The 17,095-nt window shown below is 31.1% G+C and overlaps 1 protein-coding gene across 1 annotated transcript; it reads right to left on the bottom strand.

The window, feature by feature from the left end:
• Positions 1-10,102: 10,102 nt before the first annotated feature.
• Positions 10,103-16,178, bottom strand: LOC111899550 (ABC transporter G family member 1). Its single transcript, XM_023895393.3, is given in 9 exon segments — positions 10,103-10,912; positions 10,997-11,083; positions 11,504-11,701; positions 11,786-11,902; positions 14,605-14,691; positions 14,785-15,249; positions 15,451-15,530; positions 15,817-16,025; positions 16,027-16,178. Coding segments are annotated over 9 exon segments (1,959 nt in total). The 5' UTR covers positions 16,110-16,178; the 3' UTR covers positions 10,103-10,279.
• Positions 16,179-17,095: the final 917 nt, after the last annotated feature.

The following is a 17,095-nucleotide window of genomic DNA, read 5'->3' as shown; positions in this document are numbered from 1 at the left end:
TAATATAATTTATTATTTATGAAATGGTTTGGGTTATATGTATTGTGATCTCAAATATGTTGTATTAAATCTCGTGGGTTGAGTCCGGGTCTGGATAGTCCATGGGTGTTAATTGGATTGTATATATTATACATCTTATCTTCCAGATCAAAAGATACATACACTCAAGCAACCTAATCAAAGTTCTCTCTCAATTAAGGGTTTCATTGTGCTTGTTGTTCATCTGTATTCTTCAGTTCTTGATAATTCTTGTGAGAGTAGATTTAGATGAGAGTAGTATAGGAATATGTAGTGAGGTTTTTTATGTAAAAGTAGTTTAAATGAATTGATCTATCATTAATAAATAGATTGTTCATGTTAGGAAATTCATTTTGTCAAGTTGTTCATGGTATCAGAGCTATGTTTAGTTCGTTTGAACTGTTAATCGATTGTCGATGTTCTCCGCTTTAATTGACGGTGCTTTAAAGGTTAGGGTTTTGTTCCTTTTTTCTTTTAACCATCTATTCATTGAATCTTAGTTTGTTATCAACATTTGTTGTGTTGATCTAAGGTTATGGTCGGAATCTTGTAGCTCTAACACCTTTGGTGTTGATCTAGGGTTTCACTTTTTTGATCTTTATTTGGTTTTTTGGATCTCGTTTGCTACGAGTTTGTGTTTCCTTTGTAGGTTCGTTGCTTCAGTTATTTGTTCAATCTATCGACGTTTGACGGAATCTGTAAATTTTGATTAACTCTTCAGAGAACAAAACCTAGAAGTTCTTAAATAACTCTGAGGAGAACATAATCATTCTTATCTGATAAACTCGTTTAGAGAACTAAACCAAGAAATTCTGATATTAACCCGAGAGATCTGTCGTGTAATTTGTTGGTACGTGTCTCTAAGTTTTTTGTTGATTCTTCATTGCGGTTTGTCGAAGATTAAAATCTCTCATTGTAAGTCTTCTTTCTCTATTCTGTCAGTTCAGGCTTTTTCATGGTAGTCTATGTTATGATCTTTGTTTGCGTGTCTACTTACACTCTCTCTGTTGCTTGTTGTTTTACCTTAAGGTTGTGCAGATCTTAGTTCACCATTTCTTTGGCTAAATTTTCTGATTCCGTTACTCAGTTTCTCTATTTTTTTTGTGAGTGTTCTCTTTTATTCGTTCTTGATTGTTATTCATGACTGTTGGTGAGACTCCTAGTGGATCGAGGACAAAGTCCACTGAAGCACCAGATGTTGATGATCTGTTGTATATTCATCCTACTGATACAGTTACTGGAACTATTATCTCTTTCAAATTACTTGGAACTGAAAACTTTAGAGTTTGCAAAAGTGTTATGACTAGGGCTTTAAAAGCCAAAAATAAACATAGATTTGTTGATGGAACTGTTAAGAAAATTGAAAATGATCCCATTAAATCTCTTAAGTGGGAAAGAGCCAATGTTGTCGTGTGTTCTTGGTTACTTGGATCTATTTCAGAGACCATTTATGCAGGACATGCTGGCTCTGAAAAGGCTATTGAAATTTGGAATGAATTGAATGAAACTTATTTTAAATGTGATGGATCTGTTATTTTCAATATTCATCAAAAAATTAATTCACTAACTCAAAGTGGATTTTCTGTTTTAGACTACTATAACAAACTTGCTTCCTTATGGAAGGAATTTGATGGGTTAACAAACTTAACTGAATGTGTTTGTGCTGCCTCTACCCGACTGATTAATCACTCTAAACTTATGAAACTCATGTAGTTTCTAAGTGGTCTTGATGATTGTAACAATCAAGTCAAAAGTCATATTCTTTTAAGTGATCCTCTTCCAAATGTTAGAAATGCTTTTGCAATTATATTGAGAGAATAATCGTTTCAGAAAAATGGTTCTATGTCCAATACTTCCAATAACAGCAAATCTGAAACAATTGTTGTTTTTAATAGTAAACTCAATGATAATAAAAGGAACAGAGTTCCTAATCAAGGACTTCAATGTAAACATTGTGGCATAAAAGGTCATATTATCGAAAAATGTTCCAAGCTTGTGGGCTATCCCAAAGATTTTAAAACCAGAAATAGTGGTAATAGGTTTTCTAATAACCATAACAATAATATTTTTTCTAATCAAAATAGTTCTGAAAGATCCTTCTCTAGGAACAATGTTGTTTCTCCTAACATTGATACTTGTTCTTCTAGTGTTAATGTTTCTAATTTTAGATCACTCATTCAAGAACAATTCACCAAGCTACTTCAGCTTATTGGTTATAAACAATCCATGGATGAAGTAACTACCAGTGCTAATATGGCAGGTACTTCATGCAATTTTTTTTTACAAATTCGTTTAAATCTGATAAATGGGTTGTGGATTCACGAGCTAATCAACATATGACCTCCTCAGAATCAAATTTAAATGATCTTGTTAATGTGTCAAACCTCAATCTCAGAGTGGATCATCCCAATGGATCTACTGCTATAATTCAAAAAATTGGAAATTTGAACTTACCAAATAAACTCACTTTATTTGATGTCTTTGTGGTCCCTGAATTCAATGTTAATTTTTTGTCTGTACACAAGTTATGTATGGATAGTAAATGTAAGGTTCTTTTTGATGAATATATATGTATGGTGCAGGACTCACAGTCCATGGAGACTATGGAGACTGTTAATGAGGGAGGGGGACTTTATTATGTCAATAGTACTCTTTCACGCAAGTCTTCCTACAATTCTAGTGTTGTTAAGTGTTTTGTGTCTAAGCTAACTTGGCATATCAAACTTGGTCATCCATCTGATCAATATCTTAATGCTTTAAAAAGAAAATAAAATTTTAATAACAATACTTTGCCCCCTTTTGAAGTTTGTCATAAAGCCAAGCAAACTAGAGAACCTTTTTCCAAAAGTCTTCATTCTTCAAAAAAAAACTTGGTGATCTAGTTCATTTTGATGTTTGGGGTCCTTATAAAATTCATTCTGTTGGGAACTTTAGGTCTTTTTTAACTATTGTTGATGATTTTAGTAGAGGCACATGGGTTTATCTTTTAAAGTCCAAAGAAGAAGTTTTTTCTTGTATTCAAAATTTTTTAAATCTTGTTGAAAATTAGTTTTCGGTTAAAGTAAAAGTTGTTAGATCTGACAACGGAACTGAATTTATAAATCATAAAATAAAAGATTTTTTTAATTCAAAAGGGATTTTCCATCAGACATCTTGTGTTTACACTCCACAACAGAATGGTGTTGTGGAGAGAAAACACATACATATATTAAACTTATCTAGGTCTTTGCTTTTTGAATCTGGATTACCTGTTAAATTTTAGGGAGATGTTGTTATGACTGTAGTTTTTTTGATAAATCATATTCTACTTCTGTTCTAAATGGTTTATCTCATTTTGAGAAGATTTACAATCAATCTCCAAAATTTGATAATTTGAGAGTGTTTGGATGTCTATGTTTTGCAACAAAGTTAAACATTATTGATAAGTTTTCTCCTAGGTCTGAAAAATGTGCTTTAATTGGTTATTTTAATGAGAAAAAGGGTTATAAACTTTTGAGTCTTGATACTAGTCTTGTCTTCTTTTCCAGGGATGTGAAATTTTATGAAAATGTGTTTCCTTTTAAGATTAAATCTTCTCCTACTTCATCTAAAACCTTTGCTCAAAATGGTCATCATTCATTCACTTTTTTGGATCCCTTTTCTAATGATGAGTCTGAATTTTCTGAGTCTGTGATAAATAGCTCAAATTCAGATGACTTGGGAGTGACCCATCAAACTGATGGTGCAGATGATCCTCAGTCTAATACTGATGTTAGTACATATACTATGGTAGATGATTCATCTCAGCCTTGGTTTTGTGAGGATGTTCCCAGTACATCTGATTAGATTGAGGAAAATATTCATGTTTCTTCTTTATCTAGACCTTTAAGAACTCCCAAAATGCCGACTAGATTTAATGATTACATTATAGAAGGGAAGTACAAATATGGAGTTGAGAAATCTGTTAATTATTCTAATCTTGATACTAAAACAAAATGTTTTATCTCTAACTTGAATAAAATTCTTGAACCTGAAACTTATAAAGAAGCTTGTAATGATCCAAACTGGATCAAAGCTATGAATGAAGAAATGGAGTCTTTGTATAGAAATAACACATGGGATATAACTGAGCTACCAAAAAATAGAAGACCTATTCGTTGTAGGTGGATTTATAAGATTAAATATAAATCAAGTGGAGAAATTGATAGGTACAAGGCTAGACTAATAGCCAAAGGCTACAATCAGAGAGTAGGTCTTGACTATTTTGAGACCTTTTCTCCTGTAGCAAATTTGGTTACTGTTAGAATTGTGATTTCTTTAGCTATTAATAATAATAATTGGGATTTATTTCAACTGGACATTAACAATGTTTTTTGTATTGTATCCTGGATGAGGATGTTTATATGACATTACCTCAAGGCTATCATACAAAGGGGGATAGTTTTGTTTGTAAACTTAAAAGATCTTTATATGGTTTAAAGCAAGCTCCTCATAAATGGAATGAAGAATTGTGTAGTTCCTTAGCTGATTTTGGTTTTTCTCAAAGCATCAATGATTTTTCTTTATTTGTTCGTATTAAAAATGGATCTATTGTCAATCTTTTGGTTTATGTTGATGATATAATTGTTACAGGAGACAATATAACTGAGATTGAAAATTTTAAGTCTTTTTTCAAATCTCTTTTTTTAATAAAGTATTTGGGAAAATTAAAATATTTTCTTGGAATTGAGGTTATTAACACAAATTCTGGTGTTTGTCTTACACAGAGAAAGTATTGTCTTGAGTTACTTCATGAGTCTGGTTTTCTCAGTTGTAAACTTGTTAAAATTCCTCTAGATCCATGTTCTAAAATTGTTAAAGATTGTATTGATAGTTTTGATGTTTTGTTAACTAATATTACTGAGTTTCAAAACTTAATAGGGAAATTAATATATTTGACTTTTACCAGGCCAGACATTTCTTATATTGTGCAGACTTTAAGTCAGTTTATGCATAGTCCTAGAAAGTCTCATCTGGATATTCTCATTAGACTTTTAAGGTATCTTAAACTGAATCCAGGAAAAGGTATTAGCATCATTAAATCAGATTGTTATTCTGTTACTGGTTATGTTGATGCTGACTGGGCAAAATGCTTGTCCTCCAAAAGACCTGTAACTGGTTATTGTATTTTCCTTGGTAATTCACTTATCTCATAGAGGAGTAAAAAAGCAAAATAATGTTTCTAGGTTCTTCACTGAATCTGAATATAGAGCTTTACGCTCTATAACTTGTGAAATTATCTGGATTGCTAAAGTGTTATTTGATCTTGGAATTAAAATTTTCTATCCTTCTGATATTTTTTGTGATAATGACTCAGCTATAAAACTGGCTCAGAATCATGTTTTTCATGAGAGAACTAAGCATTTTGAGGTTAATGTTCACTTTATTAGGGAAAAAATTTTAAAAAAATTCTTAATCTTGTTAAAATTTGAATCTGATAAAAATATTGCAAATATTTTTACTAAAAGTTTATCTTTTCGTCAACATAATTTGTTTTCTGAAAAATTGAGAATGTTTGATCCTTTTCAACTGTTAATTGAGTTTTTTTTTTTTTTGTCATTTTTAGTTTGAGGGGAGGTGTTAAATAAACAATAGTTTTCAAACTAAAACTTAGCATAAGTGTTCTTAATATAATTTATTATTAATGAAATGGTTTGGGTTATATGTATTGTGATCTCAGATATGTTGTATTAAATCTTGCGGGTTGAGTCCGGGTCTAGATAGTCCATGGGTGTTAATTGGATTGTATATATTATACATCTTATCTTCTAGGTCAAAAGATACATACACTCAAGCAACCTAATCGAAGTTCTCTCTCAATTAAGGGTTTCATTGTTCTTGTTGTTCATTTGTATTCTTCAATTCTTGATAATTCTTGTGAGAGTACATTTAGATGAGAGTAGTATAGGAATATTTTGTGAGGTTTTTTATGTAAAAGTAGTTCAAACGAACTGATCTATCATTAATAAATAGACTGTTCATGTTGGGAAATTCATTTTGTCAAGTTGTTCAGTTCTTTTGCTTGTTTATTAGGGAAATTTATTGAACAGGTGGTGTTCATAAAAAACAAAACCACTCTCTCAATTTTACTTCATCCTCCCCACCAATCAAGATTCATAAAAAACATAAGAAGCAAATAATTTAGTAAGATGAAAAGGGATCGGAAAAATGTAAAAAATATACATGTCATACGCTCGGTATCAACAATTATAAACTACATTGAATTAACCCTCAATTTCACAGTAAAAATCAAAATTCAACAACAAAATTCAAAAGAAACATCATTCAATAGAATATGAAGAACATATATTGAGATCGAGAGAACACAAAGAGGAGAACATATGAAATGAGTGTTAAATATTGTCCCAAAACTTACCAGACAATGGAAAGTGGAAACTCGATAACACAACAGAGGCCATATGGAAAAGTGGGGTTGCATATGCAACAAAGAGGACGACATTGGACGGCGAATGGAAGATGGAGAAGATGAGACGAACCATGGAAGAAAACAAAAACAAAAGTTGAAGTTGAATTGGGTGGGGGTGTGGGGTTCGACAAAGGCATACTAATTCTCCGTGCTTTTTTTATGAAAAAGTCAAGAATTGTCTTAGTTAAATTTTGATTTCCCATCTTTTATGTTTATTAAATAGAGAATCGAAAGGGCGGAAAGAGAATCAACAATTTATCTCATTTCTCCACCCTTCACGGTAAACAAACAATGGAAATGGAAATGACTTTCTAGGTAGAAGGAAATTTTAGGTATTCTACTTATTCATTAAGTAAACAAATGATACCCAACATATATACTCGTATAGAATTGAAATAAGATTTATATGTAGTAACCTTCCTTGATTTAAGTATATGGATATTTTAGATATATCACTTATTTAATAAGTAAACTATTATACCTAGGATATATACTATATGTTGGAGACAAGTATGAGTCAGAATGACACTTTTAAACTATGTTTTATACTTTTTGAACTTCGAAAAAGTATTATTTTACTCGGAGTCAAAACATGTGGACTCACCAACTTAATGTTGATGTATATTTTCAAAATGCATGTGTTTCAGGAACTTGATAAGCTGAATGTTTCTCGAATAGGAAAAGTTTTACTATTATCCTTTCTTTTCTTATGGAAAATATATATGTTAAGACATGTGCGATGGTTCGGATACTATGTAATAATTACTAGGAAACAGGAATAATGTAACTTTTATTTTACTTGGAGTCAAAACCTGTGGACTCACCAACTTTATGTTGACGTATTTTCAAAATGCATGTATTTTCAAGAACTTGATAAGCTGAATGTTTCTCGAACAGGAAAAGTTTTACTATTATCCTTTCTTTTCTTATGGAAATATATCTGTTAAGACATGTGCGATGGTTCAGATACTATGTAATAATTACTAGGAAACATGAATAATGTAACTTTATATCATCAGTAAAGGTATGTAATTTATAAAATTCTTTTGTATTGTTCAATATATGTTTAATAACTATAATAAAAAGAATGAAGTCACACCGACCGACGTTTTTGCGACCGCCCGGTCGTGTGACACATGTCCACATTATAAATTTTTAAAACCAAACTCCATGTGATGTTTATTTTGTCAAAAATTATTTTAGCATGTAAAAAAACTAATTTATCAACTACACATAATAATTGCATAAAAATAAACAATATAAGCATGCATAAACATACGTGCGTAAACAAAACCAACTAATGACATTTTCATGAGGCAACACAATGGATACCAAGTTCATTCGTAAAGGGTCATTTAAATGGACCAAAAATGTTTTAGTAATGTTGTTGTAGAAGTTTCCACTTGAGAAAACACACATCGCTTACAAAAGGTTGAAAAGCTTCTTGAAAGTAATAATTCAACAACATGCATCACTTTCAGAAAGTGTTGCAAAAACTATCACAAAAGTCAAACAACCCTTAAGCAAACAACCATCAGTGACAGCTTTAGTGACAGTTTATAGAAACTATCACTAATTTCCTTGCACACTATATATTGCGAAAATTAACCCTTTGTCTTAAAAAATGGCTCCATCTTCATTTCTTGTTACATTTTTGTACAAATGAATTATTTCTATAAACTAATCTATTACTTAGAAAAATAAATCAATAAAACTAATCTATTTAATTTATTATATACAATATGAATAAATGAATTATTACAACCATGTTTAACAAAAAAACAAACACAACAACACAATAGTCATTGACTAGTTTATGCACATCATACATATCAACATATACATAAAACAACCTTTTGCTTTTTTAAGACAACTTTAAATGACAAAATATACATGAAAAATTGTCATAAAAATAAGAATTGTAAATTTAACATAGAAAATTTATCGTCTAAGGGAGGCTTGATAGTTGATGGAGAGTGTGGAACCTTTGAGACACCAACATGAAACCATCTTGATTTAAGATGTTAGTCTTGTAAAACTCTTAAGCTTAAAGTTCATATCCAAGTGTGAACTTCAAGAGAGTAAAAGCAAGTGTGTTAATCTTCTAAAGATGAACAAAATGAGAGAGCCTCGTAAGAGGAATAGCATTTTCGTATTCTTCATCAAAGAGTGAAGAAACAAATGCAAGCCCCATGTCTTTATGCATATAGTGAAAATATTAACCATTAGATATAAGCACTTTAAGCGATCATGTCTCTACATCATTCTTATGTCCATGCATGCACTCTAACCTTCATTTATTTACATTAAACAAATGAAGAAGCCATTCTCCTTCTCTATATACTAGCAACGATTTTGAGGAAAAAATATAGTCAACATTTTATATATTTTACAACTAGTTTATAAGTTATAAACTTTAACATTCTGGAAAAATACAAAAGGATTTATCTAGTCCAAAATGTTGTACATGACTTACTAATTCATACTATATGAAATATGTAATGTTTCTTGCTAATGAAAATTATTATTTCCATGAAATCAATTATTTCCAATTAATTATAAGAGTTTATTGAATATGTATTAAAATCAATTTCTAATAAATAACCAGTTGTATCAAGTTGTTAGTGTGACCCATTAGTATCATATGTTAGTTAGCAATATCACTTTGATATGACTCTTGAGCATACTACATCTTTCATGTTATGGGTGAGAGTTGTGTCTCACTTAGTGCATTAGGTTGAGTCGGTTGTGTTAGTAGTGATTGAGGTAATTCCTTTTGGGATAGCGATGTAAAAATGCCGAAAATAGTGATAATTAGCGATGTAAGCACGGTAATTACAATGATGATTAAAATGATGAATAATGCTTAGTATGTAATTACAACAATGAAAAAATGTAGATTAATATATGCAATATATTATAGTGATGATTTACAATAGTATGTGACGAAATACAATGTGAGAAGTTGAAAACATGTTATGTGATGATAATTTGAATGATTAACCCTTGATGGGATATTTATATTTTTGCTTTGGTATTGTACTTATGATTGGATCACGAATCAATTGATGACACTTATTTCTTGTTCCTTGTTGTGTTTGCCTTGCGTGGGTACATGTAATATAGGAGATTACTTATGAGGCTGGGATGCTTGGGGCAATTCTATCTTTTATGTTTAATTATATGATACCATCTTCGACATGTTTTGATTATTACTTTTTGAGGACGTTCAGTTTCACTATGTCTTTTGAATTTATAAACTCATGTTTCAATGTTTTTTATTATGTTTTGGAAGTTTTCAAGAAGCTGATGTAGTGGTTTTTAAATGGTTGTTTTTGCATAAAAGTAAATAAAGTCTTACTTTAATGTATCATGTTAAAACTAAAAAATAAAAATTTTGAGTAAAAATCACAACTTTACACTTTGTAGTGTTGTCGTGTTTTAAGCATGAATTAATTAAACTGTTGGATATTTTATGTTTTTTTTTTATTTTGTTGTGTTTTCGTATTTTTGGTTAGGATATGTTCAAGTTACCAAAAAAACAATACATTGTGTCGTGTCCTGTTCCGGCTATGGATAAATACTTGTGTTGTGGTGTGATCAGATTATGGACATATATTTGTGTCATGCCACTTTAGATAAACACACGAAATTACTAATATATTTAACACCCCCAATTCTCGTACATATAATTGAAGTTCAACATTGATGCCATGGAAATAAAGATTGACTCAAGAAAATAGATAGTGCTGGATACCCTTGGAGTTTCAAAGTTCATGTTGACGACAAAATTTACGAAAAAAAAGTCCATTATTTTTAGTTTCCAGACATACAACTCAACTGAAAAGCTCTAATAATAGGCTTTAACCACTCGGTTATCTTGATGGTACCAAAGAGTATTGCCCTATATACAAAAACCATACCAAGCAAAATCCCAAGATCAGTCCACTTGGAATAACCCATCTCAATTTGTAGTACATCCTTCAATATCATCTCAGCATCCATGGTTGGAGGACCTCCTAAGTACTCTGGGAACTTAAGCCCTTCAAACTCATTTTTATACAATCCTTGTAATGCATACCTATGGAATGAAATATAGTACATGGGATATCTCCAAAATACATTAGGTAGATCATTTGGCAACTGAAAAAATCCTGCACTTAGTATCATTAAGCCTTGGGTTCCCGCACCAGATATAATTCCCATTAGCAAATTTGGCACAATGGTAGCTACAATTATCATAAGGCATTCAACGAGTATCATGGATGTGAAGAGGACTAATGCAAAATAGATAAATTTTTCAGGTTCTCTCTGAAGTCCTACAAGAGAGTAAGCAATGACCCCTGGAATTAAAGATATGAGAAGTAGGTATGGCATTGAAGACATGGCATGGCTAATTACAAATGATCCAACCCCATAATGCCCATTCAACCTTTCCCATTGAAAGACCTACATAGTTACAACATATATAGTTGTTAGAAAATGTAATTACTTAAAAAATGATTTAGAAACACATGAAGTTTAAAAATAAACCTTCATTTCCTCCACGAACGAGGGGAAACCACCAATTGCCAAAATGGTGAGGAAGCAAGAAACGAACATAAGCATCGATATTCTAGCCTGTGTCATTTTGGACCAAAACAAAGAGTTAATATGTTTAACTATAAATGGTTTCTAATGATTTTGGAAATAACTTTTGGCAGACATAATTATTTACGCATATTAAATTTGTGTTATGTAATTCCTTTTAAAATTGACAACAACAATAACGTTTATTGATACAATACAAAAACGTGCAACCACCATTTTGCTATCCTATTGTGTTACCATATTTTTTTGTTAAAATAACATCTTCCTAGCAAGAACCAAATGTTTCCAATATTTAAACATTGAGCACCTCAAACCTTTTGTTTTAGATAACCAACTAAATATTATTATGCGGGTTATTATTTGCTTCACAAAATATAGGTCTTTTGTATGAGGAATATGCGAAAATATCCACACTTTTAAACTTGTTATACACTCCAATGTAAAACTTACATGTAAAGAGCCAAATCCATAACCAATATTGCTGAAGACTGTTCCAACTGCAAAACCCAGAGCAATATATATACCAAGTCGCAACCAGTAGTATCCAATGTCACGATACATGTTTATAAATGATCTTTCTACAAGCACCAGGCATTGTGTAATGGAACTAGCTTGCATGCTTCCTTTTTTCACAAATGGGTCTCCATCCTTCAAATTTAATATTTTTCATTAATACCTACTATATTTAATATGCACTTGAATCATACCAAAATTACAACAAGTAAAATGTACCTGTTGACATATAACAGAGATTTCGTGTTGGACTCCCACATATATCTCAGATGATTTGTAGGATTCAGAAAGTAGTTCAATTGCTTTCTCATCACAAGTCTTTCCATTAACAAGGCCCTATCAAAGGTAAAAAGGAAAGACATAAGTAATATATACTAAGAATGAACATGGTACAAAAATATAGTTATTGATACCATATCAAGAGTACTCGGTACCAACTTACTTTTTTTTTTAATTGATCCCTTTAGTCATTTGTCTTAAAATTGTAAATACACTTGAAAAATAAGATCATATATATATATATATATATATATATATATATATATATATATATATATATATATTGGTAAAAGTATTCAAAATAACATTATTATACCATGAAGACTCAAGTAGAGCAATACTAACGGTCAAACATTTTGACTACCAAAGATATTTATATCAACTTTAGTTGTTTATGTTGGTAACATGTTCGAATGGAGTCATTTGTTATAAATTTGACAGACCTATCTAACACCACCACTAAAGGGGTGTTGGTCGCTTTGGAATTATGAGCATCTCCAATGTTGGACCTCTTGCTATGTTATCATTTGTCAATATTTAAGGTCATTAATATGTAAACATATATATTTTATAAGGGAAATGTCCAGAAAAGTCCTATAATTTTAGTCTAATTTATGAAAAAATCTCAAACTAATTTTTGTTTACAGAAAAGCATAGAATACCAGCTAAAACTTCGAAAAAACCATTTTTTCCCGGTTTCAAAAATTTAGTCGGTATTCTGTCCTTTTTCGTTAGTTTGCTCAAAATATTAGGATTTTTCTGAAAATTATCCGATAACCAAAATATTGGGACTTTTCTGAAAATTACGATGGAATTAGTGGATATTATTATAAATAAATCATTTATAAACATATAATTTTTTTTTATTGTAAGCAATGAAAACACATTTTTTCTAATTTCTAGGAATAGAATGGTAGAATGGTCGACTATGTACTTTTCTATTGTTTGTTGACCACTTCAAAGTCCCTATGTTCCTATTATATACGTTGTGGGTGTCATAGTAAGAAGTAACTTGTTAGGCGTGACTAATACAAGATTTGATAATATATATTAATACACAATAAGTGTCTACTTGCTATTAGGCGTGTCGCTATATGATCACATGTTATTAGAAAATATCATTACATAATGATTCTTGAACATATATATATATATATATATATATATATATATATATATATATATATATATATATATATATATATATATATATTATAATCTTTAACCTAATTACCACATAACCTCCATATATTACTCGGTAACAACCATCAAATTACACACATCTATCGAGAGTGAAAAGTAAACTTTAAATGACAATTAACATAGATAATCACCTTCACTTGTTTTTGTATAAACTATCATTCATTGATCACTTTTCACATTTGATAGATGTGTGTTAGTTGATGGTTGTTAACATGTGAGGTATGGACGTTAAGTGGTAGTTATGTTAAACAACATAAGATGAACACCAACATTAAAGGAATACTAACTGAGTACATATCATCATCATATCCACAACAATGCATATGAGGAACGTAGAGAGTTTGAGTGGTCAACAAGCAATAGATGAGTACTTATACCACCAATTTATTTCTATAAATTAGCAACAAATGTATTTCCTTTTTTGATAATAAAAATATTTTTTATGTTTATAAATGATTTGTTAATAATAATATCCATTAATTCCATAGTAATTTTCAGAAAAATCCCAATATTTATGTTACCAAGTAATTTTTAGAAAAGTCTTAAATTTTTTAGCAAACTAGCGAAAAATGACAAAATACCGGCTAAATCTGCGAAACTAACCGAAAAAAGTTTTTTCGAAGTTTTAAATGATACTCTGTATTTTTCTGTGAACAAAAGTTAGTTTGAGACTTTTTCATAAATTAATCTAAAATTTTAGAACTTTTCTGAAGATTTTCCTATTTTTATAAACATATCTTCATCTTCATTTTCTATATATGCTTAACATGTCTATAAATGATCCCCATAACTTTTCTTATTTTTTTTCCACGGTGAATCATAAAACAAAAGCAAAAGATTTTTATTTTTTATGCTTGCAACATGAATTTTTTTTCATTAAAATTTAGTAAATTTTTTATATCGTTGATGAAATTGTTTTAGTAGTTTTTATCTTTAATATGGGACTTGATTTGAACATCAACGATATTTCTTTAATGGTATGATTTATTTTAAATTTTCTTAAACATTTTTAATAAATTAAGTTAATATATTAAACTTCATAGGATAAAAAATGAAAATATAAAAGAAAGAAGTGTGCATAATAACATTTAACAATTAGATTAAGGAGATATAATGAAAATTAAAATCAATTCATCCAATTTTATGGGGCCACCCGTAGTTTTTGAAGGGGTCCATGAATTTGGACCGCATTAAAACCACGCAAATTGCAACCAAATCCACTGTACAATACCATTTCGTGGACCGCTTATATATTAATTCAAACCACAATTAGCAAGTGGATGCTCTAAGAGTCCCAAAAAAATGTTTTACTTAATATATATCGAGGAGTGATTTTATGGTGCAAGAAAAAAGAGATTATAATAAGAAAAAAAAAAGGTACCAAACTAAATCCAAGCTACAACTATGAACAACGAGTTACAGAATCCAAAGAAACTGTAATCTATAAAATCATGGAGATCTTATATTGGAAAATGATCCAGGAATATCAATATTAGATATTCTAGTAATGTTATCACTCATTTACTTCGAAGATAAAACAATGATGACATACATACCTCATCAAAATCAGTGTTGATGGTTATGAGGTAGTGTTCTGCGGGACTTTGTAAAGAGGGACATGGAAAACCATTTACTACAAAAAACTGATCATCAATACAAAAAAAGTAGTCAGCTTTACGAATTTATCATGTCTAATTGTAACAATAGTTGTGATGGGCATAAGAAGAAGATAAAACCTGATTTGCTGCGTGAGTAGGACCAAAGTATATTGTTTTCCCCGAAGAGAGAAGACAAAGATTATCAAAAAGCCCGAAAACTTGACTACTAGGTTGATGAATAGCGGCCAAAACCGTCATATTATATTGTCGAGTTAATTTGGCAATCTGATTCATGACATGGTATGATGCTGCACTGTCAAGACCACTAGTAGGCTCATCAAGCAACAGAAACTTGGGGTGTGTTAAGAGTTGTAAGCAGATGCTTAGACGCTGCTTTTGGCCACCACTAAGACCTTTGGTTCCCCATCCTCCTATTTTTGTGTTCAAAGCATCTTGAAGCCCCATCTCCCTTATAATTCTATCAGCTCTCTCCCTCTTTTCTGATTTTGACATCAACTTAGGCAGCTGAAGTTCAGCTGAGTAGTACACCGTTTCTTTAACTGTTAGAGTCCATGTTAACGCTTGTTCTTGAGTCATATACGCCTACAAAAATTTAGCGTCATGTGCACGTAAATGTATACAAATATCAAGAAATTAATCGTAGCCCATGAACTTCTAGTAAAAAGGGTCAGAATTAATCATGAAAAAAAATGCAAAAGTTTGTGCTTCGTTTTCTTTCTTGAAAAAAGTTTCCAAGTAAATCAATGCAAAAGTGGTTCGAGATATAAAGGATTGCGCTCATACCATAGTACCATATGTAGGCCTTGTTTTACGACCATTGATTAAAACTCGTCCAGTGTGTCTTGCGTTTGAAGCCAACCGTCCTGTGTTTAAACAACAAGGAATACCAAAAAAGAGTATTGTATATTAAATGAATTCACCTATCTCATTATTTCTGCTCCGTACGATCGATGTAAAGTCTACGACAAAACTCTTATATATATTTATATCATGCTAAGATCCAAAAAACTTTCACAGAAAAAAATATATAACATGCATAAATTTTGTATTTTTTTTTTCCGTTCTAAAAAAAAGTTGTATTTTAATATTTTTAACACAAAATGGTTAATGCTCTTGAAACGTGCTAGGGTAAAACGGAGAATTACATACCAGCCAAAGCGTCAAGTAGAGTGGACTTGCCACAACCAGAAGGGCCCATAATTGCTAGAATTTCTCCTGGTTTAGCAAAACCAGTGGCACCGGTAAGTATAACTTTTCGTCCATCTTTGTCGACATTTCCATAAGAGTTTGAAACAGCTACTCCAAGATTCTCCCAGTCAAATAGGCTCCACCCCCTCCTTTCTTCATCGCTGTACTGGCCTTAGACTCCAGGATTCGATTCCCCACTCTGCTTCTTCATCTGGTTCTGGACGTATACCGTTGTTATGAATCAAGCTACCCATTTAATATCAAAGATGAAAATGAAAGAGATCTAGAAAGAGGAGAGTTTCGAGTAGTTGCACATGAAGTGAAAAGCGATGGCTAAATATATAATATCACAGGAAGTCCTGTGTTAAGACAATAAATGACAGTTTCTCTAGATATTTTTTCTATTAATTAATTCTTCTGTTTTCAGTTCTCGTGACTCACGAGAGAGAGAGGAGAGAGAGAGAGAGAGAGAGAGAGGAGAAGAGAGAGAGAGAGAGAGAGAGAGAGAGAGGAAGAGAGAGAGAGAGAGAGAGAGAGAGAGAGAGAGAGAGAGAGAGGAGGAGACGAGAGAGAGAGAGAGAGAGGAGAGTGATTTGCGTATTTGTTCTAAAAAATGCTTCATCAATGATTTATGTATTTGTTCTAAAAAATGTGTGTATTTGTTCTAAAAAAATGCTTCATCTATGATTTATGTATTTGTTCTAAAAATATTGTTGTAAAAACCACAATAACTATAAAGGGAAATGATATAAATGTTTTAAAAAGTTTTAGTATGGGTCTATTTAGTCTCTAAGTCTTTTTGTTGTTTTATGAGGGAATAAAATTGTTTTGTCGAGTTTATTAAGTCTTTTTAGAAGTTTGAAAGGGGTAAACCGGTTATCCATTATGTTAGCTCATATATTGTGCTCCACATATGTCACACCCCTGAACCAGACGGCGGAAACGTCCGAGGGCTGTCGTGACTTAATTGAATACCATAACATTGAATATATATGAAACATAACATCATTCATCACCATGCATTGAGATAGTACAACTGATAGAGTTTACACTGAGTACATTGTTTTTAACATTACATTCCTAAAAATAAATTGTTCGATCCATAGATAAACAAACTGCAGGCCATCACTGAATACATTTTCCCCTCGGTTTACTTGTTACCTGAGAATACAAGTATTTTGAAAAACATCAACATATGAAATGTTGGTGAGTTCATAAGCGGTGTTTGAAAAGCAATGTT

The sequence above is a fragment of the Lactuca sativa genome, chromosome 5, assembly GCF_002870075.4.
Source record: "Lactuca sativa cultivar Salinas chromosome 5, Lsat_Salinas_v11, whole genome shotgun sequence".
Taxonomy (NCBI): domain Eukaryota; kingdom Viridiplantae; phylum Streptophyta; class Magnoliopsida; order Asterales; family Asteraceae; genus Lactuca; species Lactuca sativa.
Note: the sequence above shows the minus strand (reverse complement) of the source record. Positions and strands in the feature narration are given on the sequence as shown.